General features: G+C 33.6%; 3 protein-coding genes across 3 annotated transcripts; 2 read left to right on the top strand and 1 right to left on the bottom strand.

Moving 5' to 3' along the window:
• Window positions 1–1,222: 1,222 nt before the first annotated feature.
• On the top strand, window positions 1,223–5,591 carry LOC102615385 (light-inducible protein CPRF2). The gene is made up of 6 exons (XM_006471614.4): window positions 1,223–1,826; window positions 2,541–2,634; window positions 3,377–3,587; window positions 4,535–4,610; window positions 4,696–4,821; window positions 4,960–5,591. Exons 1-6 carry the CDS (start codon window positions 1,335–1,337, stop codon window positions 5,359–5,361), a joined length of 1,401 nt encoding a protein of 466 aa, XP_006471677.3. The 5' UTR covers window positions 1,223–1,334; the 3' UTR covers window positions 5,362–5,591.
• Window positions 5,592–5,716: 125 nt separating this feature from the next.
• Window positions 5,717–7,405, bottom strand: LOC102615683 (pentatricopeptide repeat-containing protein At3g18970). The gene has a single exon (XM_006471615.4). The coding sequence runs from the start codon at window positions 7,293–7,295 to the stop codon at window positions 5,847–5,849; it is 1,449 nt and encodes a 482-aa protein (XP_006471678.2). The 5' UTR covers window positions 7,296–7,405; the 3' UTR covers window positions 5,717–5,846.
• Window positions 7,406–8,605: 1,200 nt separating this feature from the next.
• On the top strand, window positions 8,606–11,206 carry LOC102615983 (sec-independent protein translocase protein TATA, chloroplastic). Its single transcript, XM_006471616.4, has 2 exons — window positions 8,606–9,071; window positions 10,842–11,206. Exons 1-2 carry the CDS (start codon window positions 8,754–8,756, stop codon window positions 10,974–10,976), a joined length of 453 nt encoding a protein of 150 aa, XP_006471679.2. The 5' UTR covers window positions 8,606–8,753; the 3' UTR covers window positions 10,977–11,206.
• Window positions 11,207–18,886: the final 7,680 nt, after the last annotated feature.

Raw genomic sequence — 18,886 nt, 5'->3', positions numbered from 1 at the left:
TTGTGGCCCACCAAAAAAAATTAGTGGGCCAGATTCAATATTTATCCACTATGGAGAATCAGACGCCGCATCACACGGACGCCAGCCAATTGGGAGGCACTAGATCTTGAAAAGGTCGTCTCTTCCTATCCAAAAATACTTGAATAAGTCTAGCCCAATCACAATTTACAAACATTTTCAATGTATTTTATTCGTGACACTTGTCCGAATGTACGTGTAATTTTTCCTTGAATCCATTGGAACATTTGAACTCTATATCCGATGATTAAACAAGTCGAACATTTTTTTTTTTAAATATTCAACCAATTTTCTTATTTTATTATCTAACAAATATCTAGAAGACATTGTTATTATTTCCTCAAAATTATTGGGATCTTGATCGCTCTTCATATATATATATATATATATATATATATATATATATGCTAGTCGTGTCCCCACAATAAAAATCGCCATTAGAAAATTCCCTAATGGATAAACATCAAAATCCTTGTCACCATACCATCATTCTGACCTTGCATACGTATTAAAATAAAAGTTGTCATGAAAAGAGGTGCTTTAAGCAACAAACTCTTTTTTAAAAACACTTTGTATAAAATGATATGATATAATTTAATTAATTGAATTAATAAATCTTAGTTCATAGGTTTTATCTTTAGTTTTTATATTTTATCTAATTAATTAATTTAAATCATATTAATTTATACAGAATAAGTTTTTAAGTAAATGAATTTTTACACTCAATCATAGTAGTGATTATGCTAAAATAAAAATGGATTTTACTCTGATGCATTTTATTTTTTAAATTTCTGTCAAAAGTAGATCTATCAAGCCCACACCAATCAATTGCCTTAATTAATTTGATCTTTTGTAGATTCGATGTCCGTAAATCCAATTAAAATCAATAGTTATTCATTGATTTAATTACTCCAAAAACCCACATCAATTTGATTAATTGAAAAGAAATTTTCAGTTTGATTAACTTAATTTTGTGGATGAAGTCAATCTTTCCTTAATTATAATGAAACCAATAATCAATGACCACTTAACCCAAATTTAATAATTAATTAGATAAAATCTCACTAAAAAATTTGTGATAAAATTATTAAAATTGAATTTACTTTATAAACGTATTAAAAAATTGAGGTGAGGTGAGACCATATCTCAGCCTATAATTTGGAAACTGTTTAATCAGATTTTGACGTGACTCGAGACCCTAATGGCTAATGGGGACCCCAAAATCTTCTTATTTAATTTCAACAGAAGATCACTTCATCCAAACACAGGTGAAAAATTAAAAAAAAAAAAAAAACTAAAATGGATAAAGTAATTTTATGACCCCAATTAGAATTTTATTTATTTTATTTTTAACACATCCACAAACATCAAAACCGAAAAACAAGACGGCCAGGATAACAAAAGTAACAAAAATTTGGAGAAAAATGGATAGGGTCTTTTCAGTGGGTGAAATTTCGGAGCAATTCTGGTCAAATCCACCGGACGCATCGTCGAAAATGAACCGAAGCGAATCGGAGTGGGCCTTTCAGCGCTTCCTTCAAGAAGCTCAGCAACCTACTTCCTCCGGAGACAGCAAAAACGACAGTGTCGTTGAGATCAAAAGTGCCCACATCAGCAACAACAACAACAACAATAACAACAACACTGATAATCAGAATGATAATGTTAAGGCTGGTGGTGGTGGTGGGAATGTTAGTAAGGCTGCTACCAGTGCGTTGTCGTTTGATGGGACTCAAAACCTTGAGGACTACCAGGCTGTTCTTAAGAGCAAGCTCAATCTTGCTTGTGCCGCTGTTGCTTTGTCGCGGGTGAGTTTTTTTTTTTTCTGTGTGTTCGTACATGCTGGTTTTGTTTGGCTGGTAGGAAAGTTGACAGGAAATGGGAAAGTTTGGGTCTTGTGGATTTCTTGGGTTGTGGGTTTGTGTTTGGGACAAGTGAGGGAAAAAGTGATGCAAAGGTGTGAAAATTTGTCTTTTCATTGAATTTTGGTTATGTGCTTTTGTTTTTAAATATTCAACTCATTATGCTAAATATTTTTTGGATTTGTTTGTGAGATATATATTTGGGAGAGAATTGGGCGGAAAAAAAAAGGAAGTTAATTTATGGATTTTTATATGTAAATGTTTTAAAATTTAATGATGTTTTGGATTGTGGAAGTAAAAAACGCTCAGCTTGATTTTAGCTAAAAATGGGTTAGCAAGGCTGGTGATTGTGTTAGCGGCTCCGAAAAGATGAGAACTTTGTTAGTTTCTTTCATTTCTATGGATTTGGTTAGCATGCAAACTGAGATTAGATTAGATAATTTTATTTGCCAGGAAATGTGTCGCTGAGACGAATATAAAGTTTTCTTTGATCTTTACTCTTTGAACTTTTTGAAAATTGAATATGAGAACTTGGGAATTCAGTGCTTTTATAGTTTGCTTCCTTTCTCGCTTAGTAATTAGTGGGAAAAAATGCAGAGGCATTTTCTTGCAATTAGGGAAAAATTTGCCGCCTAAATATGTTCCCTTTGTGTCCTGCAGGCATCTTGTGCGAGGCCTCAAGATACTGCTGATAGGGCTGACAGTGGATCTCAATCTTCCAATACTTCACAATTGGGATCTCAAGCTCCTAAAGGTTTGTGTCTGGTAGAAAAGTTTGATCACTAGAATGGAATAAGTGAAACATAACATGCTTTAAAGACTGGGAAAGCCAGAACAAAAAATGAATTGAAGGTTCTCATTTGATTGAAAGTTCTCTAATATTTTGTATCTCATGAAACTACGTCTTATTAGCCAAGTAGGTATACTTTTGCTTTGGTGAGTATTGAATGCTTTACGCTTGATCCATTATGCTTGGAGATAATGAAAAACAGGTCACCTTTATATAGACAAAAGTGGTATACGTGTAAACTTTTTGCTCCTGCAGGTCATATTATCTATTTCATGGCATATGTTGGCCATTAAAAATATTAAAAAATGGACTCATTTACTTGTCCTGGACATAAATGGAATGAGAGACAATGTACCTGTGAGTGCTCTCTATCAGGGTTATTCCCTTTGTCGGTTGCTCTTTTGGTTAACATTTCCTGATGTAGGGAACGTTTTTCTTTGGACCAGCTAGATGTGGATTGAGGATGAGTCATGGCTTAAAGAATGAAAAACTAGAACCATAGAAAAGATGGGTAGATATGCAAGTATCGTCAACGTTACGTTAACTTTGCTTTGATCAGTGTTTGTTTGTTCTTCATAGATTGTCTACCATCTTCTCGTAGGGTAGTCATCATGAGGAGCATGTTTAGAGATGATTGCGGCATGATGAGTAAAAGTAATTTTCCTGGTAGAATAATATCTTCCTATTTTTGTTATTACCCATGTAGGACCTGTGCATGATTTGTCCAGGTCACAAAATAAGGATGCTAATGGACTGCATGGAATTCCCTCCATATCAACCACACTAAAGAAACCTCTGGTTCCAGTGAGGTCAGCAACCAGTGGGTCATCAAGAGACCTGTCTGAAGATGATGAAGCAGAGGGAGAAACTGCAACAACTGAGAATATGGACCCCGTTGATGCAAAACGTGTAAGGAGGTAATTTCGATCACTGTGGTTCTGATTTGCTAATTCTCCTGTTTTATTGCTTGGATGATGGAATTTTGTTGTCTATCACTTATGGCTCATTTATTATTGGCTGTTGATGTTTGGCACTATATCTTACGGAAGAACATATGCTTTAGTACTTAAGGCCTTGTTTAGGAAGCAACTTATTTCATAAGTTTTGACAAAAATTGTGTTTGGTAAATTTTTTAAAAGCTGCTTATTTCCTAAGTTTTTCTATTCTGACACCACCTTTTACAAGTAGGTAGGAGTTGCTTTTTATAAGCTTATTAAATAAGCCACCACAATTTTTTAAAGTTCCTATTATAACTTTAATACTTTTATATTTTCCCATAAATCCTAACATATAAATAAAACGCAATTTAAACTTATTTTTATTTTGGGTATTATATAATATAACAACACTTTCATAATAAAATTTACCATATGTTTCAAACTTACAGCAACCGTAACAAGAAAGATTACCAAGCATCAGAATCGGGTTATTTCATCAATCATCGCCATCCCAAAGTGGCCTTTAAGTCTTCTTGATAATCGCAGTGTGAAATTGGAATGATAGAGAGGTCAAAAGTGCATTCTTTAAACTTTTAAGCAAACTATTATTATTAACATGAGATAGACCTAGCATTTTGATGAATGTTTTGTTGTTAATCTAATGGGCACCCATCCCCAACTCTCTTTTGCTATTTCGCAAAGTGTGGTATTTAGCTTGTTAACAAAGCACTGGGTTGTTTTCAGTCAGTGGGGCCCAGGACCTAGAAAGAAAAATCTAAACAATTATCTTTTTCATTTTATACGAAGAAAAGTGATTTATTTTCAAAGTCTACAATGGCCAAATGAATGTGATTTAACATGTTATAAATTTGCATGATGTGTTTTATGCATGGATTCTTTCATTGATTCACATTAGTATTTTGCAGAATGCTTTCCAATAGGGAGTCAGCTAGACGCTCTAGAAGAAGGAAGCAGGCCCATTTGACCGAGCTTGAGACTCAGGTGAATATGTGCCCTACCCATAGCTTTTTCTGTGCCTTTGCATAAAGAAAATTCATTGAATTCCTATTTTTATTGTTGTTTCTAGGTTTCTCAGTTAAGAGTTGAAAATTCTTCTCTACTAAAGCGCCTTACAGACATAAGCCAAAAGTACAATGAAGCAGCTGTTGACAACAGAGTTCTGAAAGCTGACGTTGAGACATTGAGAGCAAAGGTAATGCATTCATCAATATCAACTTAGAATTGAGTGCCTCTTTGACAGGCATATATCAAGAACATATAGCGCACCCGTATTGCTCATGTTAGGCACTTGCCACTGGAATTTCATTCCATATCCTCGTTACTTTTCTAGGTGAAGATGGCTGAGGAGACTGTCAAAAGAATTACTGGATTGAACCCTCTGCTTCAGGGCTCGCCGGAGATGTCCTCAATGAGCATGTCATCATTTGGTGGAAGTCACTCTGACACATCAGCTGATGCTACCGTTCCCTTACAAGATGACCCAAAGCATCACTTTTTTCAGCCTCCTTCTGATAACCCTGTGTCCAGTCATGACCTGAGAGTCAATAATGCTTTGTCAGACATTTCCTCAGTTGAAAACGTGCAACCAAATGCTGGAGCAACAGCAGCAGCATCAGGAAATAAGATAGGAAGAACTGTTTCATTGCAGAGAGTGGCTAGCTTGGAGCATCTGCAAAAGCGGATTCGTGGAGGCGTAAGTCCCTGTGGTCCGAATTCTAGTGGAGAGCAGTAAGGACAAACAGCTTGATCATAGCGTGGAAAAGACTTTACTGGAGGAATGCTTGAAATATGATTCAATTGCAATCTTATTTTTGGCTGAAATGTATGTAACCAATCCTATTCTTTAATCTGCATCTCGATTAAGGCTGCTGTTTAACCTTCAATTGATTATGTGATCCCTGCTGTGTTTATTCCAATTGGTATAAATTGTTAATCTTATCAAGGCAGTTGTTTCGTGCTGGAGATCCTGCTCTAATTTATTTCTTTTATTTGTTACTATAATTCCTCTTTGGAATTCTGCTTTGGTGTAAAAATTACACGTTGTAATATTACCAATCAAAAAACCAAATAGTGAAGTACAAATAATATGCCTTTCAAGTAAAGGGTTTCATCTTTATTAACATGGAAGAATTAAACAAAAGGGTATGCTTAGTATCTCTAAAAAGAGGTTAAAAGTATATCTTCACAGCAATCTTTTGAAATTACCTGTTAGATTCTCTATCTAAAACCATCCAAAGTGTAATGAGTAGTGGTTTGAAGTATGCTAGAACCCGGTTCAGTTTCAACCCTTTTAACCTTCATCTGCTTTCTCACACTCTCAACATCTGGCCATCTTTCAGCCGAAGCATAAATATTTGACAAAGCTACAAAATCCTCACTGGTACAAGCCACATCCACAAAAGTGACCTCTGGCTGTAGCTGGAGAAGAATCTTTCCCACCTTTTCGCCCAACGCAACATCCCCATGAACATTACAAGCACTCAACAAACTCCTCCACAAGATCGCATCTGGCTTAATTGGGATCCCCATTATGAAATTATATGCTTCTTCTAAATGCCCAGCCCTGCCAAGAAGATCAACAATGCAGCTATAATGTTTTATATGTGGCTCAACACCCCACTTGCTCTTCATGTTGTCAAACAAATGTAGACCCTCTTCAACAAGGCCAGCATGGCAACAAGCAGCAAACAAGCTAGTGAAAGTCACTGCATTAGGCTTGACGCCACAATCCCTCATTGAATCAAGAAGCCTTATTGCTTCATTTCCTTTTCCATGAATGGCCATTCCAGTTGCCATTGCTGTCCATGTCAGTACATTCTTTTCTCTCATTCGGGAAAAAATTAACAAAGCATTGTCAAGGCACCCGCATTTTGAGTACATATCAACAAGAGCAGTACCAATAAACACATCATTCTCAGGCATGTAAAATGTCTTCTCCATATACCCATGAACACAAGCACCAAATTCAAGCAAACCCAGCTGAGAACTCACCGAAAGAACACAAACCATAGTAGTATCAGTAGGTTTCACTCCACTAACATCAACCAACATGTCCCTAAACAAAACCAAAGCATTAAAGGCACAATCTTTAGCCTTTTTGCTTTGTGAACAATACCCATTAATCATAGCATTCCATGTAGCACTGCTTCTCATTGGCATTTGATCAAACACTTTTTTCCCTGAACTAATGTCCTTATTACTCGCATAAAAATGGATTAAAGTAGTAGCCACCAAAACATTAAACATAAACCCACGTTTTGTTACATGTACATGAATTTGTCTACCTAGCCACAGTGTTGACAAAGAGCAAAACCTTGCACAAGAGCCCAGCGCAAAAACATAGGTAAAATCATCGAAAGTCAAGAGACCCTTTGAGACCCAGTAGGCGAAAACAAGAACTGAGTCTTGTGGGGGAGTGCAACGAATCAAAGTGTTGAAGAGAAACAAGTTTGGGGGATCAAAGTGAGTGAATACAAAGTGGACAATTTTGGTGCTTTGTGGGGATGCTTTTTTGGTACAGTAAAGTTGTATAAGTTGGGCATAAAGAGGGGGTGATTTGAGGGCGTTAGTGATTAACTGGGCATGGATTTGTTTGATGTGGCTTGGGGTGGTGATGGCTTTGAGCTTCAGAAGTGCGAAGCATCTGTGTCCCGGAAGAGATAGCATGTGTTCCCTGATTTGTGCCTGCTAGCCCGGATCTATTTATAAGTTGGAACCAATGAGATTGTGACTCTGTGTTTGTGACCATTTACAAAATTGAATATTTATTTCTTATTGAATTACAAATATTCCTTTATCATAGTTATCGTTAACTCTGTAAAATGAGTCGAAAGGCTTCAATGAAGTAGTGATGTTGCATCTCTCAACATTTAACGTAAAATTTTCACCCCTAAATAACGTGAACAAGTTTTCAAGTTTTCATAATTTTCGTGATCATTCATGACTTGCTTGAGGGCTCCTTCCCATCTCCACTGAATAGAGGTTGTATGCTCCTTGATACTGTAAGTGAGATTGATTTTCGAGCTAGTGTTAGGTAGATTTTTGGGCTATATTAAGACTTGTTCGGATGGGATCAAAGACTGTGGAATAGGTTTATTTTACTAAACTTTAATCACAATATAGTGTTTGGTACAAAAAATAAATTAAGGATAACACAACTTAAGGTCACTAAATTATCATGTGATAATGACCTTTTTTTTTTTTTTTATAGGGAATGAGGATAAATTTTTAGACTAAAATTTTATCTCATGTTAATAAAGTAGGATAAAAGGGCTACTTTTAGAAGCCCTACAAAATAATTTAGTCTTAATTTTCATAAGATAATTCCCTCGTAAACTATTATTTTAAGTTATTATCTATTCTTTAAATTTTAAATTTAAGTAAATATTATTATACAATTTAAGTAAATAAATATTATACAATTTATTTATTTTCACAATAAACAAATAATAGTGTAATATCTTCCCACAAATTATCTTTGTAATCTCCGGTGGGGTGACATTTACATATGTGATAGAGTATAAATAGTTTTACATAATTTCAAATTTATTATTTTGAAAATAATATTTATAAACTATAATAAAATTTAAATGAATATCCATGCATTTATTTAATATTTGTTTATTTTTCATTCAATAATGTCAAAAGTTATATGATCCTTTGTTACACTAAACAGAAGACAAACACTAATGTAATCCAATCTAATTCAATCAACAAATACGAAATAGCATTAAATATAATCTAGTCTAATTATATCAAGTCGTACGATATTTAATCTGATTCAACATACCAAATAGACCCTAAATGTACTTAAATTGCAATATATCTATAGGTTGCAATTATTAAAAAAATATTCATGACTCGTAAACCATTGGATAAATTCTTCAAAGTTAGGGCTTAATTGAAAATATTAGAAAAGTTAAAAAAAAAAAAATCATCGAGCCCAAGCCAAGTCCATGTTTAGTCCCCATCCAAAATGCATCCAAAACTCATCAGACAGCAGCCCTCTCTACCAATAATGCTATCCATGCTTAGCAATAATGTTATCCATCTTCATCAACACCGAAACACATAAAAATTGACCAAAAAATCCTGTAAACAAAAGGAAAACCAAAATAATAAAAAATGGTGATCTCCTCATCTTTAGCTCTCTCACTCTCTTCGTCCTCTTCTTTTCTGTCAACAAGACCCCCATCACCACATTTTCTCTCCCTCTCTTCTTCCCGCTCCAGTTTCTTCACCAACCTCAAGACCAACTCTTTGGTTGTGGGTCCCAGGGGAGGAAGTGGAAAGGGCAGGAAGGGTTTTACTTGCTATGCTCTGTTTGGCCTTGGAGTGCCTGAACTGGTTGTTATTGCTGGAGTTGCTGCTTTAGTTTTTGGTCCCAAGAAGTTGCCTGAAGTTGGCAAGAGTATTGGCAAGACTGTAAAGAGCTTTCAACAGGTTGGTTTCTTTATCTGGGTCTGAGAAATGGATAAAATGATTGGAAAATTTTGATCTTTTTGTTGTTTCTCGTGCTAGTTTGGTTTGTGGTATATGGATGCATAAGTCATAATTTTAGCTTAAGTTAGTGGAATAATTTAGCAATTAATTGAATTTTAACGTAGACTCTGTATGGAAGCTTAGGAAACTGATGAGAAGATAAAAATGTTCTATATTATGGTGATCAACAGTGATTTTGATTACCAAGTAAATTGAGGTGAAGAGAAGAGGATATTTGAAGTTATGTGGACTATTTTTTGTGAGGAAGTTTAGATGAAAATTGTTAACTAGGCCAAGTTTTAATATATCTTCTGATTTTAATTTGGTGGTGAATAATGCAGATCACTAAACTAGCCTTAAGTAGTATATCCCTTTTTCTAGTAAAGTTCTGGGTATATTGAGTTTCTTGTTATGTATTTAGATCCTTTTTGGTTTGGATTACAAGGCTTGTTTCTATTGTATCTATTAGTTTGTGTGTTGCGTGTGTAAAGATGCATGGTTTCTGTTTAAAGAAAACACATTGAGAATTTGGGCATAACAAAGTTTGGTATAATTTCATTGTAGTTGTTTTGAAGGCTGATCACAGATGGATGTGCTGCCTTATGTAGTCATATCTTACTAGCTTTGGAAAGCAGTTCGTTTCTTTTCTTGGGTGATGCTTAAATTGAATCACTCAAATGAACTTGTAGTTTAGGACTTCATCGGATTTCCAAACCTTCAACCGTTTTTTCCCTTATAGAGATGTTTGTGAATGGCTATAACTCAGTCTTTTAGCTTGTTTAGTGATTTTACTGCTACGAATGTATTAACTTTACCGCTGCTGGCTCATGTGGTTAAGGATTGGAGTGGGAGATGCTTAGGTTATAAGTAGAAATTATAGCAAGAAAGTAAAACTTTGTATAAGACTATGTATGTTTTATACTTATCTCTTGCTTATGAGAATGTTTAGTGCTTGTATCACTCACTGAGAACATGTTGTTTAGCTTCTTCTCTATCTCTTCCTGCTCTTGTTTCTTAAGATAATTTCAAGAACTGAAACAATGATTGAACTGTGAGCCTGGTCCCTTACTTACGGTTGTTGCTCCCCAATATTAGTGCCGGATTCCCTTATTTCAAATTCTGTTTCTTTACCTGTATTTGTTTGTTTCTACTTTTCACTTTGATGTTTCATCTTGGAAATTTCGGTGAAATTCATGACCAACTGATTCATCATGCACTGGAATTTTTCTACTATTTTGTAGCTAAGATACTCAAAACATTTGAATGTTCAATCAATCAAGCCTTCAGTTGGAGACCAAATTTAAGTCAATAATTAGTGAAACTACTAGTTAGTTGGAGAAACCAATGTATTAAGGATATCAAGGAATGTTTTTTCTTTGAACCCAAGCTACCCTGATGTAAATGTTTCAAGCACTGTGATGACTTGAACTGTTGCCATTGAGAACTATTCTCTTATTTCCTGATTCTGCCAGAAATGGAATGAAATGCTAGTGAATATTTCAGGATTGTGTGATTGACATCGTGAGATGTTCTGGCACTTTTCAAATTTCTACTCTTTAGTAATTGTTACCCGCCACCTATGAGAAAGATGTAATAAGAGATACCTTTTAGAGACTTCAGCATGCCTGATTATTTGGTTGGACTTGAAAAAATTTATGCTTTTGGAAATCTCCGATCAATTTTATCTTTGGCATGTTTGGAGTATGAATGATTGGAGTTAAATTGTTGCAGGCTGCTAAGGAGTTTGAGTCTGAGCTTAAAAAGGAACCTGATTCTGAAACAGATCCTCCTGGGGAGAAGCCAACAGCAATCAGTGAAGAGCGGAAAGATGAAGGTAAGGTCTCAAGCTCAAAGGAAAGTGTATGAGAGAGTAAATTAATCTTGTTTAGTTAGTAAAATTTGACAATATTTTCACTGCTTGTATCAATGAGTTTAGAACAAGTAAATTCATTTTGAATGTGTGTTGGCTACGCGGGCATTCTTGGTTGATTTTCCTCTTGATCAAACAGTTCAAGAAATTGGAAACCGAATTACATGTTTGGCTCTTGATTATAAACCATGAGCAACAGAAATATTACAATCATCTTACTGAGGAACTTGAATCCATAATTTATCATAGCACTATAATCCATTCAACTTTCTGATGCGTCAATCATAAATTTGTGACTTTAATGAGCATGAAGTGTCACTTCTAGGTCCGTGGCCTTGATGCCACTGTGTATTGCATTTATGAGTCCACTTGCTAAGGATTCCAGTATTTCAGCTATGTGTATTCCCAGTAATATTTGAAGAGGTATGTCTCTGCTTATTCGCAATTATGGAAGGAGATCTTATAATGAGCTTCCATTCGACCATTGGGCTGCAACTTGAAAGTTGAAACCACTTCGGCCCTGTTTGGGACAACTGCACCTGTTGACTTACATTCGATGATAAAATTTCTCCAGCGTGGGCCCCAAACGGGCTATTCATTTGGTGATCTATTCAACTTGAAAACATCATGTTGTGATAGGAATAAGTTTCCGTCGGATTCAATCAAATGATCAGAAAGTTCTCCTCAATGGGACACATGCTAAGGTTTCCACTTTTTAAATAAATTGAAAGCTCTAGTCACTTGTCTTTCGGCCCGTGATCCTAATTAATAACAATGAGAGATTGTTCTTTCAAAATCACAATATAATGTCAACTAACGAGCACACGATGTTTTTAAAGTCCTTTCCTTTGCTTGAATAAAAACCGATTTCCATAAAATAAAAATAAAGAAGGTAAATTTGTGACAAGAAAGTAAATTTGTGACATTCAAGTTTCATGTAAAGATTTTTTTTCTTCTTTTTTTGCCCCACATAATTCATATTCTTTTCATTTATCAATAACTTCCAATTGTCATGAATAAAGTTTTTGACTAATTTATTATTCATGTAATTTTTACCTTTTTTTTTTTAACCTTAGACATGTTCAATGTAGCATGAATACAATAAAAACGTTTTTTTTAATAAAAAAAATCTCTTTCATAACAATTTCTCAACATTTTTTTTAATTTCATTGTCAGAATTAATTTTGACTTAAATATAAGTTGTATTGGCTACGGACTCAAAATAAAATGTGAAATATTGGAGGAAATTAATTGCCTGTGATTTTGAAATAAGTGACTATTAATTTTAATTTACAGGATATTAATTGTTGAGACTTTTTAATTTTGATTTCCCATGTTCAGCGGTAGTTCAAGAGCCCCTCATTCACAAGCATCAATATCCGCGGTCTTGTCCTAATTGGATTCCCAACATGTAAATCCCTGACACCAACTCTCTTTCCACCAAACTGGAAAAACTGGAAAAACTTGACTAACAGCTTTATGGTCTTCCAACTTCTCCCCCTCGGCATTGTAAACACTCAACAATCTGTTCTTGGACTGCCTAGCTCTCACCACCTTGTGAAAAAAGCCCGTCTTACTATCTCCCAGCTTCAGCCACTTAATTCTGGACTTCTATTTCAAACTATCCATGAAGATGTAGCTTGGAAAAGAAAACCCTACTACAACCAAAAAACAAGTGGAAAACGTACTTAGTTCAATTGGAGAAATGCGGGCAATTTTGATTTCCGTATTAGAATCGGATTGAATCCAAATTTTGGTTTAGCTTGGATGAGTTATTCACAAATCAGTCAAAATGTACAATAAGGCTTGAGCATTGATCTCTATCTTGTAGTTAAGTAATGAATACAAATAAATATTATTTCAGAAGAGTTGTTTGCATCAGATATAACATGGATCATTAGGCATAATTTTATGCTTATTATGTTTTACAATTAGTATTCCAGAATTTCTTGACTGATTGACTAAACTACATCTAATGTCATAATCTTAGTACATCTTTTTTTTTTTTGAATTATTTAAGATTTAGATATTATTTCTGTCACTAGATATCTGTTATTTTTAGTGTTATTATGTTTAGAACATTTCCAAAAGTCTCTATAAATTTCACTTTTCAAATATATATTTGCTTACCTATGTGGCAAATAAAAGAGTGAAAAAATATATTATTCTCAAAAAGACTCTTCAAATATAAATAAGTTAATATTATTTTAATTAAATGCTTATTTTTTTAAAAAAAAAAGTCAATAGCAATAAAGCACTTCTCTCTCTTTGTCTAGTAAAAAATAATAAAATATAAATTGAAGATGAAGAAAGCAACTCTTCAAATTTGAAGAGAGAGAATCATTTTTTATTTGAAGAATTTTTATTAAAGTGTCTTTTAGAGTCTTAAATGTTGATGTGGTTCTTCAAATAAGAAATAAAATCTTATTTGAAGAGTCTTTTAGTGATTCTCTTAGGAATAATATTTTTTCTTGTTGAAATGAGATTATGTGGGATTCCGTCTCGTTTGAGATGAGAATAAGACATATTTTTACATTCTAAATTAAAGTCAAATGGGATAAGGACAAAAAATATGTCCTGCCTTTATTTGTAGGATGGGAGAAAAACCAACTATAAAATCTCGTCCCGTCTTATATATCCCATCAATATTATAATTTTAAAATTATTCCAAAATTTTAACCATCTATTGAATTCTACTTTTGAAAGTTCTTTTTAATTTTTGATTTTGCTTGAACTTTGGAATTTAGATTGATTTGGTTCAATGTCGAAACTTTGAACTATTGATTTTTCTTTTGCTGTTGGTTTGATTTATTATTATATTTTTAAATTATTTGATATTTTAACATAGCTGAAGTTGGTTACTATCTGAATCTATAATTGTTAAAGTATAAGCCTTAATATTAATATGCAATGAAAGCAATTAGGCGATTAAAAAATGTTAGTATAAAATTGTATTCGAACATACATGTAGTCAAAATAAAATTGTTATTTGATTATTCTACGTTGTATTTATTCAAGATTTTTATTATATTGAATTTTGATGATCCTCAAAAGAAAAAAACATCAAATTTATTTATTTATATTTGAGACTATTTAGGATAATGGGATATGATGAGATATTTAATTGGACGGGATTAGGACAATTTTTTGTCCAAAAAAAAAAGGACGGGAATGAGACTTTTTTTATCCCACTTATATATACGAGATAAGACTAAGATAGTTAAATCTCATCACATCTCATCTTATCCCATTGCCAACCATATTATTGCTATAATTATTTATTATTACTCATTAATGAGCTAATTCTAGTATGTATCTAATTTTAGTATGCTAAATAACTTTGAAGACCTCTGAAAGGAAATGCAAAAGTAGAACAACAAGATGGCTAAATGGATATGGTTGCAAAGAGCGTAGATAAACAACAAATGACTGATGCTGATGGAAACAAATTTAAGTGAACTCCAAGCATATGTTGAATCTTTGGAAAGACTCATGGTTGAATCACAAATGAGGTCAGCCAAATTGAGAGATCAACTACAGCTCCAAGAGCACTTGGTTAAGATAATCAATAGTTGGGATAAGATTTTTATGTTCCTTATGCTGGACTCCTATTAGTGAGGCAGGAAGGAATTTATTGGAATTACCTTTGACTCTATTATAAATTAATTTAGTTTTTGATAAACTAATTGTTGACTATGACACATCGGCAATGTTTATACTTCTATTGATAATAAATGTATTTTCGGTTTATTTAGGATTAGTTTAGTGGGTCATTGATAAAATGGTTATAGGGACACTATAGTCTATCCTTAAAAAAAAAAACTACATATTCCAAATAAACATTTTGCAATTATTTTGAAATCAAGGTTGCTTACCCAATATTCTTCTATTATTAGGCTAATAATAGGGAAATTTACTCATTTGACCACTTTCTAACTTTTACTATAAAAAAAAGACCTCACTTCAATTTTTTTTACAATAGCTATCACTTACAAAGCTCTCAGACCAAACTACCCCTAAATTCTCAAAACAAATCACACAAACATTTGGCCCAATAGTATCCAACTCCCAAGCAACAGCTGAACATCTACACACACCACCAAAACACTCCCCATTTCACCTCTTCTACATTATCTAACTATCACTCAACCTCCCTTTTATCTATCTCATATTGATCAAACTAATATATTTATCCAAGTATTGAAGACAAAATCAAGCAACAAACTAAAGAATAATAAGAAGTTAAGGTTAGTATTTTTTCAATCTTTATCTTTTATATTTTGATTGGGTTTTATACAAAAGATCAATTGTTCATTTTATTACAATGTGTGGGTACATTAAATGGTTAATATGAGGTCATAGATTTATAAATTAGTAAAATTTTGGTAAAATCTGACGAAAATGGGTTTCGAACAATGTTGAAGACGAAACTTAGAATCCAAGCGACAAGTACCTATTGCCCTGGGGACAAAACTGTCGTCCAAGCTTAGAATAACTTGTCACCTGAGTGACAGATACGTGTCACCTGGATTTTGGTATTCATCACACATGCAACAAAATACGTCACCTAATATACAATATTGTTGCCTAGGCGATAGTACTGTCACCCGAATTTATTGATAATTAGTTATTTATTTAATATAGCAATCTTATTGTTTGCAGTGTTTTTAATAAAGTAGTATTATTATTTTACATTTGGTTAATGGAGTTGGTAGTTCTTAAGATGTATTTTGATAGAGCGTGGGAGATTTTGGAAGATGGTCGTATGGAGCATGAGAATGAAAAAGTTACTGTATTTTGTTTCCAAAAAGATGCAACATTTAAACAATTTATTATAAAGTTATATGGAATTCTGAAGAAAAGTCGAGATAAGTATTCCCTCACATTAAAGACAAATGTGAAATCAACTCATCCAACATAACCCATTGATTCACTGCCTATAGACATAGTGAACAATGAAATTGTGAGAGTGATTATGCGTATGAACTCTGATCCAATTAATTATGGGTGCACTCCTATTTATGTCCAGGGAGCGTAGCCATAACCGGAAGACGTGCAAAAATCTCCTTCGAGCAAATCTGCATTAATAATGTCTTAGTGTGTTCAAAGATATATTTAATTTTGTAAATTGTATTATGTAATTTGGAATGACTTTATCATTTAAGACTTATGGAATGATCTTTTTTTTATAAATATTATATTAGCTAAATTTGGAATGACTTTATTATGTTGATTAATTATAGTGTCATGTTATTGATTACAATCAAGCAATTGACAACACTCGAAAAAACAGGGCGACAGGCTGTGTAGCTCGGGCGACAGACCATGTCACACGCGTAAAATAGTTGACAGACAGTGTGGCGACATGTTCGTTGCCCGATTTTCCAGAGAGCTGTTCTTTTCTTGATTTTGTCAAGCATTATGCAACTCTATGGAAAAACGGGCGACAAGCAGCGTCGCTTCGGTGACAGCTTATGTTGCCAACATAACGTTGTCGACGGACAGTGTGGTGACATGCGCGTCGACCGTGCGACAGAGTTTGTTGCCCAGTTTTTCAGAGAGTTGTCTATTACTTGGTTTAGTCAAGCATTATGTAGGTCTTGAGAAAATCGAGCGACAGGCTGTGTCACTTGATTTTCCAGAGAGTTGCGTATTACTCGATTTTTGTGGCTGCTGAAAATGTCAATTGACAATAAGAATATAAAATAAGACTACTTAATAGTATTTGTTTAATAATGTCTTTTTACAGAATCTCATTCATAAAGATATCCATAGCAATCTTATTTCTAAGCAAATCTCCACAATAGTTAAATCTCGTTAAATTTGAAACATAACCCGGGAAATGATCCCCGATTAGTATCTTCAGTGAATAGGGATGCATATGCCTGTCGGACATATTTAAATAATAAATTAGGACATCATTACTATTAATATTTTAAAGAAAAAACAAAACTGAAACAATCAGAAAACTTTGAAGACAACAACCTACATCGCCTGATACGTGGGCGATATGATATATCGCCCAACCAAATTTGAGTGACACATTTCTGTTGCCCAGATTCGGTTCATGTTGCCCAGAAAACGAGTGATGAAGGTACATGGGCGACAACATGTATCGCCTAACCAAATCATGCTGTCACCTATTTACATGGTTGGGCGACGCAAGCGTGTCGCTCGCTTTGCTCAGCCTCCCACCCCATGCATGGCCATTTGGTTGGGTGATGGGGAGAAACCACCCGCCTTGCCCAAGCTTGACATGGCCAAATTTTAGGCAACACGGGCAACCATCCAGCTTCTTGATTGGCCAGAACACCAACCTTCTCTTTAACCTTAAAATAATTTTAAGTTTAGATCAATTTCTTAGAGGCATTTAAACAAATACTTGGTGTGACATTTATTAGATATCTTAATCTTAAAAATAACTCTTATATTTTCATACCCAATACACATCCTAATGATTAACTATGATCAATGATGAACCAACCAGTCAATTCAAACAAAACTTTATTCTAAATTCATGAAAAAAAAATCAAGAAAGTATCTAAGCCACTGAATCGTATGTGAAGAAACTTGTTGGAAGTAAAATGACTCACACACGCCACTAAAAGTGAAGGAAATTGTTGCTGGAAGTGAAGGAACTCATCGGAACTCAAGAAACACCGGAAGTGAAGGAACTTTGTGTGGGAATATTTGGGGCGGTTGGAGATGCTTTTAGGTGAATATTGGGCAAAATGTTTGTGTTTTGTTTTGAAAAGTTATGGGTAGTTTGGTCCGACAGCTTTGTAAGTGGTTGCTATTGTAAGAAAAACTAAAGTGAGGTCTTTTTTTATATTAAAAGTTGGAAAGTTGTTAAATGGGTAAATTTTCCCTAATAATTTCTAATTTCACACAAAAATAATGATTGATTAAATGATTAAAACTTTATGCTTCATCTGTTGAGATAGTAGAAAAATTTAATCTGATCTAAACTCAAACCTGACATGATTCAAGCATTTTTTCTTTTAATACTTAAGCCAAACTTGAGCTTTTTTAATGAGCCCAAGTCCATCCCAAAATCCCAATAAATATTAAAAAAAATTAAAAAAATTCTATTTCAATCAGAAATACACCCACTCATAGTTTATATTTAAAGTTTTAAATCATTTAAGTCCAACTTTTAAAGTGCAATTTAATAGAATTTTGAAAACTATAAATTTATAAAACATAAAGATTTTTTTTTTAAAATACAAAATATAAAGTTCAGACTTTTAGGCTGGTTTTAAAAAAACCCAATGCAAGCCGAGCAAGACTAGCTCGATAAAAAAATGGAAAATTTCCAATATAGCCACTTTAAAAAACTCATCATCAAAATTAGCCATAGAACAAAATGTCTTAAAATAATAACCACACACATTTGTTATGGACTAAATTACCCCTCCCTAAAGACCATTGCCCAAATTGCCTAAATCACTTAAATCCCGTCATCGCCCAACATCTCCTATTAGCGCACATCATCTCATAAATTTCTTTACATAGTCCTATTATCACAATATCACCATCACAACCCTTATTATCACAGCCTCCATTAGCAAAAGGTTTCTCTTTGTCAATGGCATGAGGATTCAATCTATAGGTACGACTCTCTTACACTTTTACAATAATTTTTAATTGTTTGCTGGATTATTATTGATAAAAAAAGCACATTAGGATATATATTGGCATAAAAAATTCAAAAATTTCCTAAGATTAATGTTTGCAAAATATGGAAAATTAAGTGCTCATTAAAATGTCTATAAGAATTTTTTTTTCAATTATCTCAATAAACTTGTTGAGTTAGTTCCTATTGATACACTTTTTAATACCAAAAGTACTTACTAATATGAAGTTTACACTTGTTTCATAAACTTTTGCTTTACTTTTTTTTTTA

This window comes from Citrus sinensis, chromosome 5 (genome assembly GCF_022201045.2).
Source record: "Citrus sinensis cultivar Valencia sweet orange chromosome 5, DVS_A1.0, whole genome shotgun sequence".
NCBI classification, from domain to species: Eukaryota; Viridiplantae; Streptophyta; class Magnoliopsida; order Sapindales; family Rutaceae; genus Citrus; species Citrus sinensis.
Note: the sequence above shows the minus strand (reverse complement) of the source record. Positions and strands in the feature narration are given on the sequence as shown.

Excerpts from the sequence above, each read along its gene's own strand:
- LOC102615683 (XM_006471615.4), bottom strand. The coding sequence starts at position 7,295 with ATGCTATCTCTTCCGGGACACAGATGCTTCGCACTTCTGAAGCTCAAA.
- LOC102615385 (XM_006471614.4), top strand. The coding sequence starts at position 1,335 with ATGACCCCAATTAGAATTTTATTTATTTTATTTTTAACACATCCACAA. Across the intron at positions 1,827-2,540 it reads CCGCTGTTGCTTTGTCGCGG|GCATCTTGTGCGAGGCCTCA; the intron begins GTGAGTTTTTTT and ends TGTGTCCTGCAG. Across the intron at positions 2,635-3,376 it reads GGGATCTCAAGCTCCTAAAG|GACCTGTGCATGATTTGTCC; the intron begins GTTTGTGTCTGG and ends TTACCCATGTAG.
- LOC102615983 (XM_006471616.4), top strand. The coding sequence starts at position 8,754 with ATGGTGATCTCCTCATCTTTAGCTCTCTCACTCTCTTCGTCCTCTTCT. Across the intron at positions 9,072-10,841 it reads CTGTAAAGAGCTTTCAACAG|GCTGCTAAGGAGTTTGAGTC; the intron begins GTTGGTTTCTTT and ends AAATTGTTGCAG.